General features: G+C 41.2%; 1 protein-coding gene across 1 annotated transcript in view; it reads right to left on the bottom strand.

Moving 5' to 3' along the window:
• ST8SIA1 (ST8 alpha-N-acetyl-neuraminide alpha-2,8-sialyltransferase 1) overlaps positions 1–18599 on the bottom strand; it is a 121113-nt gene that overhangs the window by 40172 nt on the left and 62342 nt on the right. Inside the window, exons 3-4 of the mRNA XM_062616855.1 lie at positions 17726–17835; positions 12717–12809 (exon numbers count right to left, since the gene is read on the bottom strand). Coding sequence (XP_062472839.1) covers positions 12717–12809; positions 17726–17835 — 203 coding nt within the window. The remainder of the gene's footprint in view (positions 1–12716; positions 12810–17725; positions 17836–18599) is intronic.

Here is an 18599-nt window from a genome sequence, read left to right as displayed (position 1 = left end):
ACTGGGTTTAAACCACGACACACGTATTAAGCCTTGCTCTAGTCTACATCCTCGTTATTTCAGCATATTACAGTCTCTCAAATTATGTTTTCTTCATTGCTATCAGAGTATTGCCTTGCAGGGGTTGTTCTGACTCAAGCCAATTGTCCTTTCAATCAGCTCAGGTTTTGTTATAAAAAACATTTCATGAGTCACAACCTCAAGCTCCTAGATTTTTAAACTGCACACCCAGCTTCAGGGGGAGCATAATAGTTTGAAAAACAACATATATCAATAAACCTTTATATTTCCCAGGGATGTAAAAATATTCATCAGCTTCTGCCTTGCCTCTACTAGCAGCCTCTTAGTACTGATGCTTTCCAACAAATCAACTTGCCTACATGCACTTCTCGAAGGACAGGCTATACTTCCAGCATTGATGGGAAGAGAAGGCTCCCTGGACTCCAGAGCAGACTGGGAAAAAAAAGATTGTCTCACCCTCTGGGATTTTTTGGCGTGGAAAGCAAGTCCAGCCAAAGGCTACCTGAATGCAAGACCCAACCCTCCCTGAAGAGAAAAAAATCCAAGTCAGGTTTTTGGTGAGTGTAAAGTACTGCAATGGGAGCTACAGTTATTTACACCAGGAAAGAATCTGTTTCCCTAAAGGACTCCACGTTGGCATTTCTTTCTCCATTCATCCTTTTGTTCAGTGCCTATTCTAAGTCATACCAATTTAGTCTTATCATTGAAATTCACATTGAAATAGTGTAGTGAGATTTTTATTGAGAAAAGCATTGCTTTTGATAATGAGCAAACAAATCTTTCCAGACATTATATGAATGGAAATATTGTTTGTGAAAACCAAAATGTCATAAAAGCAGAAAAACATTTCAAATACTTTTGCATTCATTATAATATATTCTGTCTGAAAATTGTTGGCCAGATTTTGTCCTCCCCAGATGAGAGTGCAAAAATAACACCAGGAGGAGGCTTCTAAGGCATAAGCTTTTGATAACCAGCCTAGCAGCTGTTTCCCCAGCCTACCTTGCTGCCCAGACTGAAGACTGGCAACTGACCTACCATACAGCCCATTAGCCGCTCTGCCTGAGGTCAGCAGCGCTGGGATCTCACAAGTCTGCACAAATCAGCAAAGATTAGCAGAATAAAATCTACCATTCTACTCAGTTAGATTATCTCATTCCCAGCAATCACCTCCACTGTTTAATGAGAAAACAGGTACTAATTAACCTCTCTTCCTCTTTGACATCCATGCTTAATCTAAAGCTTCTGTTCTGTGGCCAAACTCATAAGGATAATTCTTATACTCCTGTGACTGTCTCCTGAATTTGGAGGCTTTCTTTGAAATTTATGGGATCACATGGTTGCAGATGCTGCTAAGGGTAAAAGTTATTTTTGTAGAGAAGGAACAAACCAAAAAGTGGAATGTCAGAATCTGACAGACTGCAGAGAAGTTGTAGTTTTCTGTGTTCTCATTATCTGCAGTCTTTCAGATTGCAGGGTGCCTTGTACCTTCATTTAAAAAAAAAAAAAAGAAAAAAAATATCTATTTGCTTTCCAATCAATATCTGAAAAAAATCCAAGCAATGGGATAATCACAGAAAAATCTAGGTTTCTTTGCAGTCAAAGACTGCAAAGTCAAAGACTGCAAAGAAAGATTAGTTACTTAAATATGGATTAGGTGCTAAAAGTCTTTGGAGATGATACTCTGAAAAAAAACTGGGTCTCTCATAAGACACTAAACTGCTTGATCCAGCAAAACACATATGAGTTATTTCAGTCACTTTGAAGATTTTACTCACATACTTAAACATGAGGTACTTGGGTATGCTATTCCACATACGGGCAGTAGGATTTAGAAGCCCTTGTACCAAGTCCTACTACAGCAATGCAAGGATAAAAAAATCCCCAGCACCTTAATTAAAAGTGTTATTTGCTCAAGGACATATATAGCTTTTCCTTTTCACAAGCCTAAGAATGGAAAATCAGACATCTGGTTGTCTTTCTGTTTGGTACTGCTGGAAGACTCTTCAAGACAGTGGTCTGAAGAATACACCGGCAGGGCAGGGGGAAAAGAGAAACCAAAGCAAAAAGCAAGTCTTCCTGCAATGGCTTGCCAAGAAAATGAAAATGTGTGAGACAATGTGTTAATGAATATCAGCACATATGGGCAAGCACTGGTGATTTTGGTAAGGCAACGATTTGCAATTAAAATGCCATTCAAAATAGAGGTAACTATGATTATCATCTAAATCCCACTTTAAGGCAGGAGGCATACAAATGTGTTTGTAAGATAATGCATCCTAGTCCTCTCCAATTACTAATGAAATATTTGATTTTATTTAAGTGAAAGCATCGTTATGAATTCATGATATTTAACTTATAATTTTCCATTTCATTCCCCTATTAATTAGTCCTTTAAATTACTGTAACATGGCGACTTTTATAGAAGTTAACCTGGGAAACTGGAATCAGTGATAAAAAAAAAACAACAAAAAAGAGGAGGAAAAGGACAACCAAAAGCAAGGGGCTTCCCCCTAAATCTGTTGTCCCCACTCAGAACCTCTTTGCTGTTCTGCAGGGGGCTAATGAGGAAACCCATTCAAGCCAGAAACAGCCAGCTGATGCCCTGGTAAAGATCTCTACTGGTGCTGCCAGGAAAAAGCAGCGGGTCATAGTAGTAGGGGACTCTACACTGAAAGGGACAGAAGCACTCGTCTGTTGGCCTGACCCCTTCTCAAGGGAGGCGTGTTGCCTACCAGGGACACGGATCAGGGATGTGGCAGAGAGGCTGCCTGCTCTAGTTAATTCCCACAGACTATTACCCACTTCTGGTGATACATGTGGGTGCTAGGGATATAGATAGTAGTAGCCTGGGGAACATAAAGAAGGACTACAGATCCCTGGGGGAGGTGGTTAGGGGCTCTGGAGCTCAGATAGTCTTTTCATCAATTCTCCAGGATACAGGAGAGGACCTAAAAAAAGCCAGGAGGATTAGCCAGGTTAATAACTGGTTAAAAGGGTGGTGTCATAGTCAGGGGTTTGGGTGTCTTGAACACGGGACCCAGGTTTGTAGGCCAGGTCTAGTGGGGGCTGGTGGAGCTGGTCTGATAAAGAAGGGAAAGAGCAGTTTTGGTAGGAGGCTTGCCAGACTGGTCAAGGAGGCTTTAAACTAGATGTGTTGGGGGAGGGGGGCATCATTCCATCCCAACACACCCGGTCAGTTGCCAGCACCTATAATAAATGCTTGGAGCAATGTAGAGATATCCCAGCCGCTCCAGCCAATGAGCTGGCTTCAGTTGGATTTTGGCTCAGATGCCTCTATACAAATGCCCGTAGCATGGGGAACAAACAAGAGGAATTAGAGATGTGTGCACATCTATGGGGGTATGATATAATAGGCACCACAGAAACATGGTGGGATGGCTCCTATGACTGGAGTGTTGGAATGGAAGGTTACAGGCTCTTTAGAAAAGACAGGCCTGGCAGGCGGGGAGGGGGAGTTGCCCTTTATGTTAGGGATAGGCTGGAGAGTATGGAACTCTTTCTGGGGACAGGTGAGCAGTCCACAGAGAGTTTGTGGGTCAGGGTTAAAGGGAATATAGCTATGGGAGACATTACTGTGGGGATCTGTTACAGACCACCTGATCAAGGAGAATCTGTGGATGAAGCACTCCATAGACAGATAGGAAAAGCCTCATGCTCACAGGCCCTTTTTCTCATGGGTGACTTCAACTACCCTGACATCTGTTGGAAGGACGGTACGGCCCGGCACAAGCAATCCAGGAGGTTCCTTGATTGCGTAGAAGGCAACTTCCTTCTGCAAGTAATAGAGGAGCCAACAAGGAGAGGTGTCATGCTTGACCTCGTGCTCACCAACAGGGAAGGGCTGGTTGGAAATGTGATTCTCCAGGGCAGCCTTGGATGCAGCGATCACGAGATGGTCAAATTTGAGATCCTCAGGACAGTGAAAAGAGCATGCAGCAAGCTCACTGCCCTGGACTCCAGGAGAGCAGACTTTGGCCTCTTCAGGAGCCTGCTTAGTAAGGTTCCATGGGATATAGCCCTAGAGGGCAGGGGGGGCCAAGACTCTTGGTTGATATTCAAGGATCACCTGCTACAAGCTCAGGAGTGTTGCATCCCAACTAGAAGGGAGTGCAGCAGGAGGGACAGGAGACCTCCTTGGATGAATAAGGAGCTCCTGAGGAAAATTCAAATGACAAAAGAGGCTTATAATAAGTGGAAGGAAGGACAGGCGGCCTGGGAAGAGTACAGGGATGTTGTCCAGGAAGCTAGGGACCAGGTTAGGAAAGCTAAGGCCCAGTTCGAATTAAACTTGGCTAGGGATGTTAAGGATAACACGAAGGGATTCTGCAGGTACATAGCAAATAAAAAACAGACAAGGGAGAACGTAGGCCCCCTCAGGAAGCTCTCGGGAGAACTGGCTATGCAGGACTTGGAGAAGGCTGAGGTTCTGAATGACTTCTTTGCCTCGGTCTTCACTGACAAAGGCTCTGACCAAACCACCCAAGTCTTGGAAGGTAGATGCAGGGACTGTGAGAATGAAGACTTCGGGCCCACTGTAGGAGAGGATCTGGTTCGACACCATCTTAAAAATCTGAACGTGCACAAGTCCGTGCGTCCTGATGAAATCCATCCGCAGGTCCTGAAGGAGCTGGAGAATGAAGTTGGTAAGCCGCTGGCCATCATATTTGAGAAATCATGGCAGTCAGGTGAAGTTCCCAATGACTGGGAAAAGAGAAATATAACCCCCATTTTCAAGAAGGGGAAAATGGATGACCCAGGGAATTACAGACCAGTCAGTCTCACCTCTGGGCCTTGCAGGATCATGGAGCAGGTTCTCCTGGAAGGCATGCTAAGGCACATGAAAATCAACAAGGTGCTTGGTGACAGCCAGCATGGCTTCACTAAGGGGAAATCCTGCCTGACCAATTTGGTGGCCTTCTATGATGGGGCTGCAGAACTGATGGACAGGGCTAGGGCAGTTGGTGTCATCTACCTGGACTTGGGTAAAGCATTCGACGCTGTCCCACATGACATCCTTGTCTCTAAATTGGAGTGACATCAATTTGATGGATGGACCACTCAGTGGATAAAGAACTGGCTGGATGGCCGCACACACAAAGGGTTGTGGTCAATGGCTCAATGTCAAGTTGGAGACCAGTAACGAGTGGTGTCCCTCAGGGATCGGTGTTGGGACCGGTCTTGTTCAACATCTTTGTTGATGACATGGACAGTGGGATTGAGTGCGCCCTCAGCAAGTTTGCCGATGACACCAAGCTGTGTGGTTCGGTTGATATCCTGGAGGGAAGGAATGCCATCCAGAGGGACCTTGACACACTTGTGAGGTGGGCTGAGGCCAGCCTTATGAAGTTTAACCATGACAGCTACAAGGTCCTGCACCTTGGTGAGAGCAATCCCAGGCACAGCTACAGGTTGGGCAAAGAAGAGATTCAGAGCAGCCCTGTGGACAAGGACTTCGGGTGTTGGTTGATGAGAAAATGAACATGGGCTGTCAGTGTGCGCTTGCAGCCTAGAAAGCCAACCGTATCCTGGGCTGCATCAAAAGGAGCGTGACCAGCAGGTCGAAGGAGGTGATCCTGCCCCTTTACTCTGCTCTTGTGAGACCTCACTTGGAGTATTATGTGCAGTTCTGGTGTCCTCAACATAAAAAGGACATGGAACTGCTGGAACAAGTCCAGAGAAGGGCCACAAGGATGATCAGGGGACTGGAGCACCTCCCCTATGAAGACAGGCTGAGGAAGTTGGGGCTATTCAGCCTGGAGAAGAGAAGGCTGCGTGGAGACCTCATAGCAGCCTTCCAGTATCTGAAGGGGGCCTATAGGGATGCTGGGGAGGGACTCTTCATTAGAGATTATAGTGATAGGACAAGGGCTATTGGGTTAAAACTTAAACAGGGGAAGTTTAGGTTGGATATAAGGAGGAAATTCTTTCCTGTTAGGGTGGTGAGGCACTGGAATGGGTTGCCCAGGGAAGTTGTGAATGCTCCATCCCTGGCAGTGCTCAAGACCAGATTGGATGAGGCCTTGAGTGACATGGTTTAGTGTGAGGTGTCCCTGCCCATGGCAGGGGGATTGGAACTAGATGATCTTAAGGTCCTTTCCAACCCTAACTATTCGATGATTCTATGATTCTAAGTTCTCTGTAAAGTTCTTCCTAATATCTAGCAATTGCGTTTATTGATGAGGTATTGTCCTCACCCCCACCACCTTAGATAACTGTACACCCAGGAAACTGTTGCAGCTCTCCTCAGTCTTTCCTTCTCCCTTCTTCTCTCCTACTAGATTAAATAACTTTTTCTCTCATTCTCATTTTCCTAACCCAAAATTTCAGCCCATTGCTTCTCATCTCATCAACAGCTACTGACATGTCTCTTTGAAACCACTAGTACATTTTGAGACACCTCTAGATTCAACAGTCCATTCCTTGGGGCTTAGGCTTCATAGATCCTTCCTGCTCTTCACTGCACTTTGACAGCCCAGGGCTGGGATGTGAGGACTTTTCTGAACACATGGGGCTAAAACAGAGTACACAAGCTGAGGCTGTAGCTGAGCTGAAATATATCCCTTCATTTATTACACTTATTTAGATAACCCAACACAGCATTTCCTACTATCTAAATAGTAGGGCATTGCTATCCATGATGAGTCACTGACCTAACACGACATCATCTTTTCAGCAGAAATGCCACCTAACCAGCAACTCCCACAGTTTTTCACGTATTCTTCCCCATGTGGAGGACTCTACATTTGATTACTGGGTAGCATTCTATTTATTTTAAATTTTGATTATACCTGTGAATGTATGACTTTGCAGCCAAACTCTGCAGGTTTTCAAAGAAAAAATCATCTAAATCTCATCTGTAAAAAGCAGAGGAAAATACAAAATAGATTAGCATTTCTGCTAAGTCTTCTATATACTTTTCTTACTCTAAAATAGATTATAAACCTGTCCACACTGAAAATAAAGGAGAGAAGAAGTGGATAAGAGAATAAAAGCCATCAAATTAAATGGGGTCAAATCATGGCTATAAAAGCATCAAACTGTCCTAATCAATCACAACAGACTGTTATAATTCCACAATTCTGTTCATCAGCTAATAAATCCCAAGAGCTGCTAAGAAAGTCTGGATCTTTTTTTTCCTGGCTTTGCCTTTGCCCTGGTGGTAACACTGACAAGTGTTCCCCATCACTGCACTTCCATTTATATTCAAGGGAGGACAAAAACAGGTGTTCCTCACAGAAAGAAACCAAGGCTTCAGTTGCTAATAAATTTAAAACTTCTTTTAAAAGAACTTTGTATTAGACAAGACAAAATAATGATTACCAACAAATGGGGCTTCATGCAACCTCCGTATACATTGCCCCTAAGGAAGTGCTTCCCAGTAGTTTTACCCATCTGCTGTTGGCATGAATGCTCACAGGCTTTTGCAGAGAAACAGAAAAGGACAGTTTTGCAATGTGAATGGAAACAATGCTTCTTATCACTTTGGAGCACTTCTCAATGAAATAATCTGAGAGATATTCAGATAGCAAGAATGAAATAAGAACCTCTGTGAAATATTTAAAATCTGATGATTAAATGACTTAACAATAAAAGATATTCTCATCATCTGACTCTTAAAGAAAGGACAAGATGAGCAAGCAGTATTTTCCTTCAATAACTTACTCTATGGGTGACTTGGTTTTGTTTATTGGGTTTCGGGAGTTTTTTTCTTTCTTTCTTTTTCTATCTTTTGTACCAAATTAAAATGGAACTACCTAGGAATGGACTTTTTACTTGGAGATATAATCATAAGGAAATCTCATGTACCACTCATTTTCATGAGTGTGAGCAACCAGCTTAATATTGTATATTTGTTTAATCAAATATTAAGGAAGATTTTATCAAATTAAATAATTGCCTCAGTTCCATCTTTTTATTCTTAACAGCTTAAATCAACTGGATTCAAAGATTTCTTCAGGACCTGTCTCCAAGATGCAAGAAGAACTGGAAAGCAAATTTAATCCCACTCAAATTTCATGGGAACGTAATAAACAGCAGCAATATTTAACTGACATTTCAAAGCTCAGAAGCAGAATCATTGCATTTGTTAGACTTTAGACTCATTCCTTCATATTGCTTTAGTGCAGGAAATGTGATGCAACAAAGACTAGCCAAATATTGCAGAAATCAAAAAAGCAAACTAATATACCAAAAAAAAAAAAAAAAGGTTCACATTCAGTGATGGAAGTTCATGCTGAGCTGCAAAGTGTAATGACTGATTCTAAATCTGGTTAATTTTCAGTTATGCTATTTCCATTGGCAATGTTATACAACTTTGAGAGACTCTACTATAAAAAATTAAACAAAAATATCCACATCTCCACATCCACCTCAGCTAATCCTTTGCTTATTTCTATATTCAAAGCAACAGGGCATGCTCTAGTAGAAACGCCATGGTAGCAAAAATATGGATCAACTACACCTCCACCCTGTCCATAACAGCACAGGTATTTCACAGAAATGTTCATAATTAGTCTAATTAAAGTAACTTCCAAAGCCCTAAACACATACACGGATGACCTGGCCTTCATCCAAGTGAATTTACGCTCTCCCCAAAGTACAACATGGCTTCCTTCCAGCACCATCAGTGCTGAGAAAATACAGCACCCTGAAAGGAGAAGTGGGAAAAATTTCACACAACTCAAGCAATTATCAGATTACATCTCAAAGACAGTGTTGGGAAGTGCGTGTTACAGACCTTAGGGGCTTCTATCAGTAATACTGATGCTGAATTATGGGGAATAAGGAAAGCTACCATAGGCATCATGCCATTTTCTAATAACATTACTTCTACACCTTTCAGAAACACCTACACAGCTAATGAATAGAATACCAACAGACATCAGTCAATTGGAAACTTGCTGAATGCTGGAAAACCAACTATTTGGACTATTATATCTGCATTAATGGTGATATATATGTGCATGGATTAGACTGAGTAAGCAGAAATGGCAACTGGAAAGAAAGATTGCTGCAAATGGCATTTATTTACAGATTTAATTAAAAGTTTAGAGAAAAGAGTATTATCATATGACATTTGCAAAAGCTCCTGAAGATGGTAAGAAATTGCTAGAATTTGCTTCTCTGAAACAGCCGAGAGCCAGTGACTTCAGAAACACATAATATCTGCATCCCAAATAGTAACTCTTTAAATTTCTTAGTCAAAAATCTCATGCCGTTGGTCAAAAATAGTCACTACCTAATTATTTGTATATTCATGTGTGATCCACTGACTAGTCCCACTCCATAGTTATATACATGTTCAGAATGTAGAAACAATCACTGCAAATGGCATAACCTTGCTGATTTTTCCCAGAGCCTAAGAATGGCTGTAGGCACATCACAAAGAAAACAAAACCCAGAACAAACAGAGAATAACCTTCTGCCTACAAAGTGGTTCCATACAGATAAGGCCAAGCTGACTAGGGTGGTAGGGGGATGAACCAGAAACATCAAAGATAGGAAGCTTTTTGCAGTCCCTCAACAGTGTTGAGGGGTAGAGTGTGGGAGAGGTCACAGCAGCCCCAGGAATAGCTTTATGCAGCATTTCAATCCCAACTGCAATCTCAAACCAGGGATTGACAGAGAAGTAAGTTTTGAATGCAAAGTGAAAAAAATGAGTTTTACCCCAGCTCAGAGGACTGAGTGAGTTCCAACAGCAACTGATGGGAGATGTCCATGAAATATTTTAGGCAAAAACAAAAAACAAAATGAAAAACAGCTGGGGCAGTCATCATGCATCCTCCTGGTCAGCCACGGAAATTTCTATCATAACACATTCATTTTCATTACTCCTGTATTATATGAAGCAAAGTTAGGGTAGGAAATTCCTCATCATTTTTCGAACCCAAATGACAACTGAGCACAGTATTTTACAAGTGAAAGTTGTACTACCTGCAGTGTCACATTTCCTGCTTAAAACAAAGTAAGAACTTGATCTCTATGTTCTGCAAAAAGCAGTGTTTAGAAGCTATCTCTAAAGTCAATGTACTCTGAGATGAAAATCTTGAGTCTCCCATCCTACAGCTGTAAACCTAGAGGGAAACGGTGGTAGCTCAGATATCACTCTGCAGTAATTACCACCAACAATTTTGTTTTCTAAAGGCAATAATTCTGGGTTTAGAACAACACAGAAAACTGTCTTCACATCCCTGGTATGAAAACTTTGCCCTATCCAACATGCCTCATCATCAATTATCTGGTAAGGATAGATCTTTTAGAAGCCATGAATGATGTTGCAGAACCAATTCACTAAATCTGCCTTAACACACTTGAGAGATAATTGAGATGTCAAGCCTCATCAATATCAATCTACTCAAAGTAAGGACAAGGGGAGAGGGGAAGAATGATAATGAATAATAACGTTATGTGAAGCTAGTTAACTTATAGCATAGAAAGAGATAAATATCAGTCACTAATCTAAATGTCCTTGAATTACATGGAAGTCTGGGCTTAAGAGCAAGCCTAATTCCTTAAAAAGCTTCTTTCCATAAAAATTGATTATTTGTTTACAGAGTAGCAGTCTTTTTTTCTATTTTAATTTCCAAGATTTAACCTTTTTTTTTCCAACTCCAACTTAACACACAGGAGGTAAAATAATGAATTTGGACAGCATACAGGAAACATCAGTAAAATATTACCTTAAAAAAAACAACCCTAAAATTCTTCCTGACAAGGCAGAGGAAGCAAAGTGTCAGATCTCTCAAGAGCTCCAAGCCTCAGAAGAGGCTTCTGCCAATTTTCAGCAGTATGAATTTTTGTCTGTGCCTTTCTCCGTCACTGGCTGTAGATCTCCTCCTAATCAATACATAGCCATATACATCCCACATTACTTTCTCAAAGGTCTTGCATCCCATTTATCGTCCACTCACTTTGAAAGCTGACATTGCCCACAATCCCGTTTCCTTCATCTATCCCTTCCTCCCTATCTATTTTCCCATTTCCCCGCACCCCTCCCAACTCCTCCTTGTGATATCCCCTTCTCACAAAATAGCATCTCAGTCTCTCCATCTGTTTCTTCAACCATCTGCTCACTCCTTCCCTTCCTTCTTGCTGGATAACTCCACAGTCTCTCTAGCGTAACTTCTCAGTCTCCCTGCAATACCCCTAAAAACTCTTTTCCTCTTCTATTCAAAAATAGTAAGTACAGTGAGTGTTCCATGCTAGGCCTTGTTGAGGGGTGTGTGCAAAATAGATATCCATGAATTTAACAACCCTTTGCCTTGACAGCTGCAAAGTACTTTGGAAGCTTCATGTTTTACACTGCTCCATTTTATTCAAAATGTCATGGCCAAACTGATCTGCTTTCCTTGATGGGGTGCTCTGGCCAACAAATAACACTTTTTAAATCAGCCTCATTAGCCATCTACATCCTACAGTATTTTCAGATTCCCCATCTTCAGGCCCTGAGCAGCTCTTTCTTGCCTGGCACCTGGTGTCATCCTCTGCCAATTCTGCTTGGTTTGCTTTGATCTCATCCCACAAGCACTTCTCTCCCTTCTCCTGTTCAGACACTCTCTGCCTGGAATCAGCTCTTGAAGCTGATTACTACTCCATTTCGCTCTTGCTCACCCTCTCTTTTCTACTCTGCCCAAGACTGTCATTTTTATCACACACAGAACTAGAGAACCCTTCAATTCATGATAGAGAGGAAAAATATTGCATTTAAATACCATCAAACATCCATTTCCAAGTCTGTGCCTTTCTTCTTTTTAAAACACCTGGCTTTCTATTATTCATTTTATTTCCCTGCTTTGCTTCTTTTCACAATCCTTCACCTCCCAGTACCTGCATTATACATTTCTTTATGCCTAATCATTTTCTGTTCATCCCCTCAGTTTATGCCTTTTTTCCCTCTGTGCTTTTCAGTGAACATGGCAGGTTACTACCAGATCTCGTTCTGACTGAGAACAGCCTACGTCATTCTGGGTGATACACAAATAACATAGCAATTAAAATTCAAGAAGGCAAAATCAGAGAGATGACATTGACTCCCCTCCCCCTCCCCTTCCATTTTCTTATCAGCTACTGACATTTAGAAAATTCCAACCAACTCACATAACAAAATTTTGTCCCAGTTTCTCAGGAAAGTAAGGCTTGTAAGATAACAACCTGTTGATCAGTTCCACCCTAGACACTTCTGTACCCATAAGTCAGTATCAAATAATACAAAGACAGCAAGGACCCTGAAGTTATCAGTGGTGAAGCAAAGAGAAACCCAAATTAATATCTTCGTTTGCTGTGGGATGCAGTAGCCAACTGACCTGATCTGCAGAGTAGTTTGGGCCACTCATCAGTACATGCTTAGCTTGGAAGCAGCCAAAGCACCTCTGGCACATGACCAGTGCACGGTAAAGGGAGGGAGCTGGAAGGACTGAGGGGAGTCTGGTAATCAAAATAATTCTGTAAAAGCCAGCTTCCCTAAGTTTCCCTGCTTACAGTAAAAGGATCAGGGGTTAGTCTTGTATTATTTCACCTAATGCCAAAGTACTGCCTATGCCATAGTTTATAGATCCTTTTCCAGGTCCAGAAGATCATTAAGAACACAACTCTGATGCACTAATACCCATAACACAGATGAAGCATTTTTCTTTTTGTTTCCCTGATCGGAGAAGGAAAAACATGCTCTCTACCTTTTCTGAATTATACTGGGATTTGCAGTCACCAGCTGTGTTTTCGATCCAACGTCCTTGCTGTATTCACTGGATAGAGGAGGAAGGTTACACCTGTGCACAGAAAGACAGTCAAGATTTTAAATGGCATTCAGGATTGACGTGCTTCAGCCTCAGTCTTTTTTAATCTGCAAGTTTGCAGGTGTGGGGCTGTTGTTTTTTATTAAAGAAAGCAGGCTGTCAGAAAACATGAAAGTGCTGTATAAATATGAGACTACACTACAGGTGCTCCCTACTGTTTCACAACTATAAACACAATAGGTCAATTTTGTACTAGATTGTTAGGAAATGCAGAAATAATACCTTTTGCAGAGACAACATTCTGTAACTACCAAGCAAAGACACAAACTTGGCATTTCTGATAGACTGAAAGGCTGTAGAAGAAGCCATTATTATCTACAGAAAAGACTTTTTTTACCAAAAAATTATTTTAAAGTTCTGTTTTTCACTCTATTCTGTGTTATTTACCAGTATCAGGCTCCAGACTATTACCACTCTGTGTTATTTTAAGATTACACATCTTGCAAACAACAGGCAACTGGCATTTTTAATATTAGACTGTGGGGTAATACACAGCATACAGAAATTACCAAGAAAACACAGAGAAAACAATTAAGTGGCTATTTAAATATGTGCATCTCACAGTCTTACTCTGGCAGGTAGGGTGATAATGTAATAAAGAAAAAGTGACTGAGCAAATTTACCTTGGAAAGCACAGCCAAGACTCAAAAAAAATAGAAGTAGAGAGAAACCTTGAGACAATGAAGTCCTAAATACACTGTAGTAAAGGCCTCGGAAAAGGAGGAAAGTGCAGCAGATAAAGATGAAAATGCATTCAAACAGTACCCAAGCCTGTGCACTGCTCCGTAAATTACGGTCAGGAGAAATTTACTCAGCAAGAGAGGCTGCAAAGTGTTGGCTACACTTTCATGAGTTTTGGTTTCGTGCAGCATCCAAGGGAGAGGGCACTAGTGTGCACACAGAGTACTCTCTGCTATTTTTGTTAATGCAAAACATCCAGAATCCCTAAAGAAAAAACCACTGTCATGCTACATCTGCATGTATTTGCATACAAATGCCAGCTCTCAAAACCATATTCTTAAATTCTCATCAGGAAATGCCAAGGAGAAGGACAACAAAGCCCCACCTATGTGGAACATAGATGGATTCAAACGTATTCAACAAGAAAAATTTAACATTTCCAGGAATATTTTCTTCTTCACATGACTACATTGATTAAGATGTGCACAATGTGATGAGATTTCAGTTAGGAAGCAGCTTCTAGTTTGATTTACTGCAACTTAAGAGAAGCTAGATAACTTAAAAAGAAGCCAGAAAACAGGAATCCAAATAAGAGGCCTCAGAAAATGCAAACTTTGATAAGGGGGAAAAAAAAGGGGGCAAGAAAGACTAGAACCACAAGGGAAATTTAATTCCTGGACAAAAAGAATGATAAAACCTTAAAAATCAAGAAAGGTTTGAATAAAATAAAATAAAATAAAATAAAATAAAATAAAAGCAGTAAGTTGCTCCCTGCACCTGCACTGGGTAGCATACAAATTAATTTAATACAATTAATACTATTTGAAGAGGTTGTAGAAACTCTCTCAGCAGCAGTTTTCAATGGCAGGTCAAACAAATATTTGTGAAGCAAGCTATATAAGTGTTATGCATCAGAGGACAAAGATCGTATAAATGACCTCTGGCAGATTACAGTATAATGCCTTCTGATTTGATAAACATAAACTCATAGGCAAGCTTGTAAGAAGCCAGTTTTAGTTGAAGGGTATTTGAAAGCACTGTGAGGGACCAAGAATTCTCCCTAGTTCTTATTATCCTAACATCTCAATAATTAAATTTCTTTCACAGGCAAATCTCAGATGCATTATTTAAACATATCTAATTCCTTTCATCAGTAAGTCTAATTCCCACCTTGTCTGCATGAAATATTAACAAATGGCCTGAGTATCCAGAGGAAACTGCAAGGAATCAGTCGGTTGACAGAAACTTCTGCAATCTTCAGATTGTTTTCCTGAACAGGTCAGCAGAGTGCCGAGTGTTGTGCAGGTGAGGAGCACACCAAGAAACAAAAGACTTATCCTAAGAAATTCCTTTTTTGTTATCTTACTCTTGCATCTGGTACTCCGGAATAAGCATGTGAACATACAGAAAAGAAGGAAGCATCAGGCATTTCAGGCCAGCATTTTTAACACGAGCCTAAACAGAAGACTGGAACGTTTTGGTCTGCCATGTAGAAGAACAATATGACTTAGACACAGCCTTCAAGTGGGGAAAAAAAGTAATCCAGAGGCAGAGTGGCACTGTCTTTTTCACATCTGAGACCTTCCAACTCATATAGGTAGGAACAGCTGCAACAGTAAAATGAAAGGTATGCTTCGACCCCCACCAGGCAGAAATGGCTGTTCTCGGTTTGGTCCAGACAGAAGCCTATTTCCCCACAGGTGCAGAGAATCTAGGCAACTTGGCTGATGCATGTGAGCTTGGTAGCTGCTGTGTGACTGTTTTTGAGTGTTATCATATACTAAACACTAGGGACTAATACAAATTTAATATGTAATTGCAAACATTCATTTTATTTTCCTCTGTGGCACCTTGGCCAACGTCAAGACAGTAACTGCATAAGGCAGCTGAAAGCCATGTTTACTTGTCTACAAACCCCAAAATGCCTCCTCTCCACTTCTCTGGGAGACAAGCAAACAGCAGCAGAGCCATGGAAAGCGGTTGGAGGAAAGGGAGAACTGTGAGATGTAGAAATAGTTCTTCAAAATCTAATGACAAGAAAAATGTGGCTCTTCTGTCAAAGTACAGACAAAAACATTGCTTAGGGTTTAGTACCCAACATTTCTCTCTCAAAATAATCATTAGCATGAAGGGAGGGGAAAAATAAATTTATTTACTTAGAAATAAAGTTTACTAACTTGAAAACTAGCCAGATGTCAGAATAGCCTATTATAACCACGCTACCTAAACACATAGACCAAATGCAATGCACCTTTTTCATTGCAGATGCAGTATGCTCTGCCTTAGGGCCTGAAAACTGCTGCTCTTTTAATCTCTATGTTGGTACAACTGTATTTGTAGAAAATTCCCAGCAACAAGATGAGCTTAAACTCATTAATTAGTCCTGGTGATGACAATAGATCAGAGACGATGGCTGCAGTCATATGATAAAGCTTATGGAAGTACACTCAAGTGAAATCACAAAACCACGTGAACTGAAGGAAAGAACAAGGACAATACCTGGCATGACATTTCGCACTGCAGAAATATTTTCAAGATGTTACACAAATTTCTTCTTTTTTTTAATGAAAGATGTTATGCAAGTTACTGCTGTGCTCTTTCTCAGCTCTCAGATTATCAAAATCAGCTTTAGAAAAGATCAACTAAATCGTCTTCCACCTGCTATAAAAATACTTTCTCCCAGTAGTGCCTTAGTTGTGACCCAAAAGAACTGAAACATTTTCCATAAATATGACTGCACATCACTGATACTATACAGCCTGAAGGCAGCTACTGGGATTTTTGCAGGATTCTCCCTATCAGTTATTTCCAATTCAAAATAAGTTCTGCACGGGTAATGGTTGCTCTACCCTGCCTGGAAAGAAAAAGATTTTTCTGATCAAGCTGCAACAACTGATGGGTTTGTTTAAGTTTTTCTAAACAAAAAAGTTTCTATTGTTTTTGTAACTGATTGCTCCTGCAGCATTCCAATTTTCCATTGCATCTAGATAATATTACCATGGTATATACCCTGCAGTTTCTTATATTTAGTTTGTGGAACACCCAAGGAGTTTTGCAGTAATGGCAATCAGCACACTGCCTCTCTCGCCCTGTGCCTTACATCTTCTCTTCTGTAAATGCTCCAAGTATACATTTCCTTTTGCCTTTAGTTTGTTGTATTCCTTTGCTTTAACACTGAAGGCATTTTGCGTCTTTGAGTTGCAAACCTGAAATCACAATAATACTGTTTGGTGTGCAGAAAATTTGTATGGCTTTATAATAAGCCATTGGGATCTCACAAGGAGAGATGAGGCTCACAAAGTCCTTGGCCATACCAAAACATCGCTATCAGCTCTGCTCCCAGGCCGAAAGTCAAAACACTGCACTGCACCAGCTACCAAGAAGGAGAAAAATAACTGCTGCTGCTGAACCCAGGACACCCACTAAAGTGGGTGTTCATTATGTAACCCTCTCAAATCCTAAAGAAACCCCATTTTGCAATCTCTTTGGGAGCACTCCTCCAGTTTCTCCCTTGTTCATGTTTAACAGGGAAGAACTAATTTCTGTCTTTCTTCCTTACAGAATGCAGACATAGAAGGTGCCAAATTCAATCAGGAAAGCAGCAGCTGCTTCAGCATCCCTCCTGACAGGTTCTTATAACTTTAGGAAGGCTGGAGGGAAAGGAAATGTGAGGAATTCCAAAAACTCTGCATCAAGGAAAGGAGAAAAGGTTTGGCCTTTCCTCAATCAGCCATCCAGAAGTCAATCTTGAGGGAAGAAAAACATAGAGAGATTTGAGCTTGTTCCAGCTCATGTCTTTAAGCTTTTCCCTATAATTCAGTACCTACTAATGCATATGATGGCATTTAGAGTTGCAGAAGACAGAGAACAGGATGAGTGGCAGGATGAGACCCTGCTTAATGCTGCATAATTAAAAGAGAATAGCAGCTCCTTAGTATCTGTGACACTGCACAATCTGCCACAACCTGAACCCACACATATGCAGACAGTCCCCCCACTCTACAAACCCATTTACAGAAGCCAGTCAAAACTCTCTTTTTTTGCCTCCCCTCACACTTTGATCCAAATCACTTGTGTAAAGCATCCTGCAAAGGGGGCGGGGAAACAAAGCAAATTATAACTCATTAATCACAACTGAATAGCTTTGAAAAGTCCAAGATTTAACAGGGGGAAAGGGAGACAATGTGTCATTCAGGTTTCTGTCTTACCGCATCACAAAATCTGCTTGATCTATTTGTTTTCCGCAGCCGCTCTTTTTCAGGATCCCACCATTTCCCACCACAGAGCATTTCTTCAGTGGCAGCTGGAAGGGAGTAGCCTAGCAACACAAAACAAGGACCAGTTTGACAGAGAACACACATATCTTTGTAGCAGCTGCTCCTGGAGAAGCCGGGGAGCTGGCAGGGCTCAAAGTGAGGAAAGAAAAGGGAGAATTAGGAGCTAGGGAAAAAACAAAGTACAGAAATTAGCTGGTAAGTAGATGTAGGACAGGTCTTATCCCCACTCCCTAAAGCAGGACACAACAGACGGGATACAGAAAATAACATTTCTGCTAAACCAAAACTGCCTAAGGTCAAGAGTTAGATACTGACCAAGCCACGCAGAGGGAGCCTTCTAGCCAAGCTGCAAGGACACAGGAGAAATAAGACAATAGGAAAAAATAATTTAAAAAAAAAAAAAAAAGGTTCCAGGAAAGTGACCTTCCTGAGCTGATATATAAAAAGCACTGGGAAAGAAAGGAAGCAAGGAACAGGGAACAAGGTGTTGACAGACAGGCACTGGGAATCTGGGGTCACCCTGGCTCTCTCTGTGGTTGTTTTGCTAGGATAGGTCACTGTGAAGCCTTAGGCAAAGATATTTAGAGCTTGACAGCAACTCCTTAAACGCTCAGCTGCCCAGACACAGGATAAATTAAAATTAGAAAGAGACCATTTTAACTAAGGAACTCTTGTAGCTGCTTAGCAGGGCATAAAAGAACAAGGTCAAATTGTCACACTAGCCTATGCAGTAATAAATTAGATCTGTGTAGCTGTCTTCATTCCAGAGGATCCCAAAATTACAGGGGGGACATGTACCTGTTAG

This window comes from Pezoporus occidentalis, unplaced genomic scaffold (assembly GCF_034315485.1).
Source record: "Pezoporus occidentalis ecotype Australia unplaced genomic scaffold, CSIRO_AGI_Poc_V1 ctg19, whole genome shotgun sequence".
NCBI classification, from domain to species: domain Eukaryota; kingdom Metazoa; phylum Chordata; class Aves; order Psittaciformes; family Psittacidae; genus Pezoporus; species Pezoporus occidentalis.
Note: the sequence above shows the minus strand (reverse complement) of the source record. Positions and strands in the feature narration are given on the sequence as shown.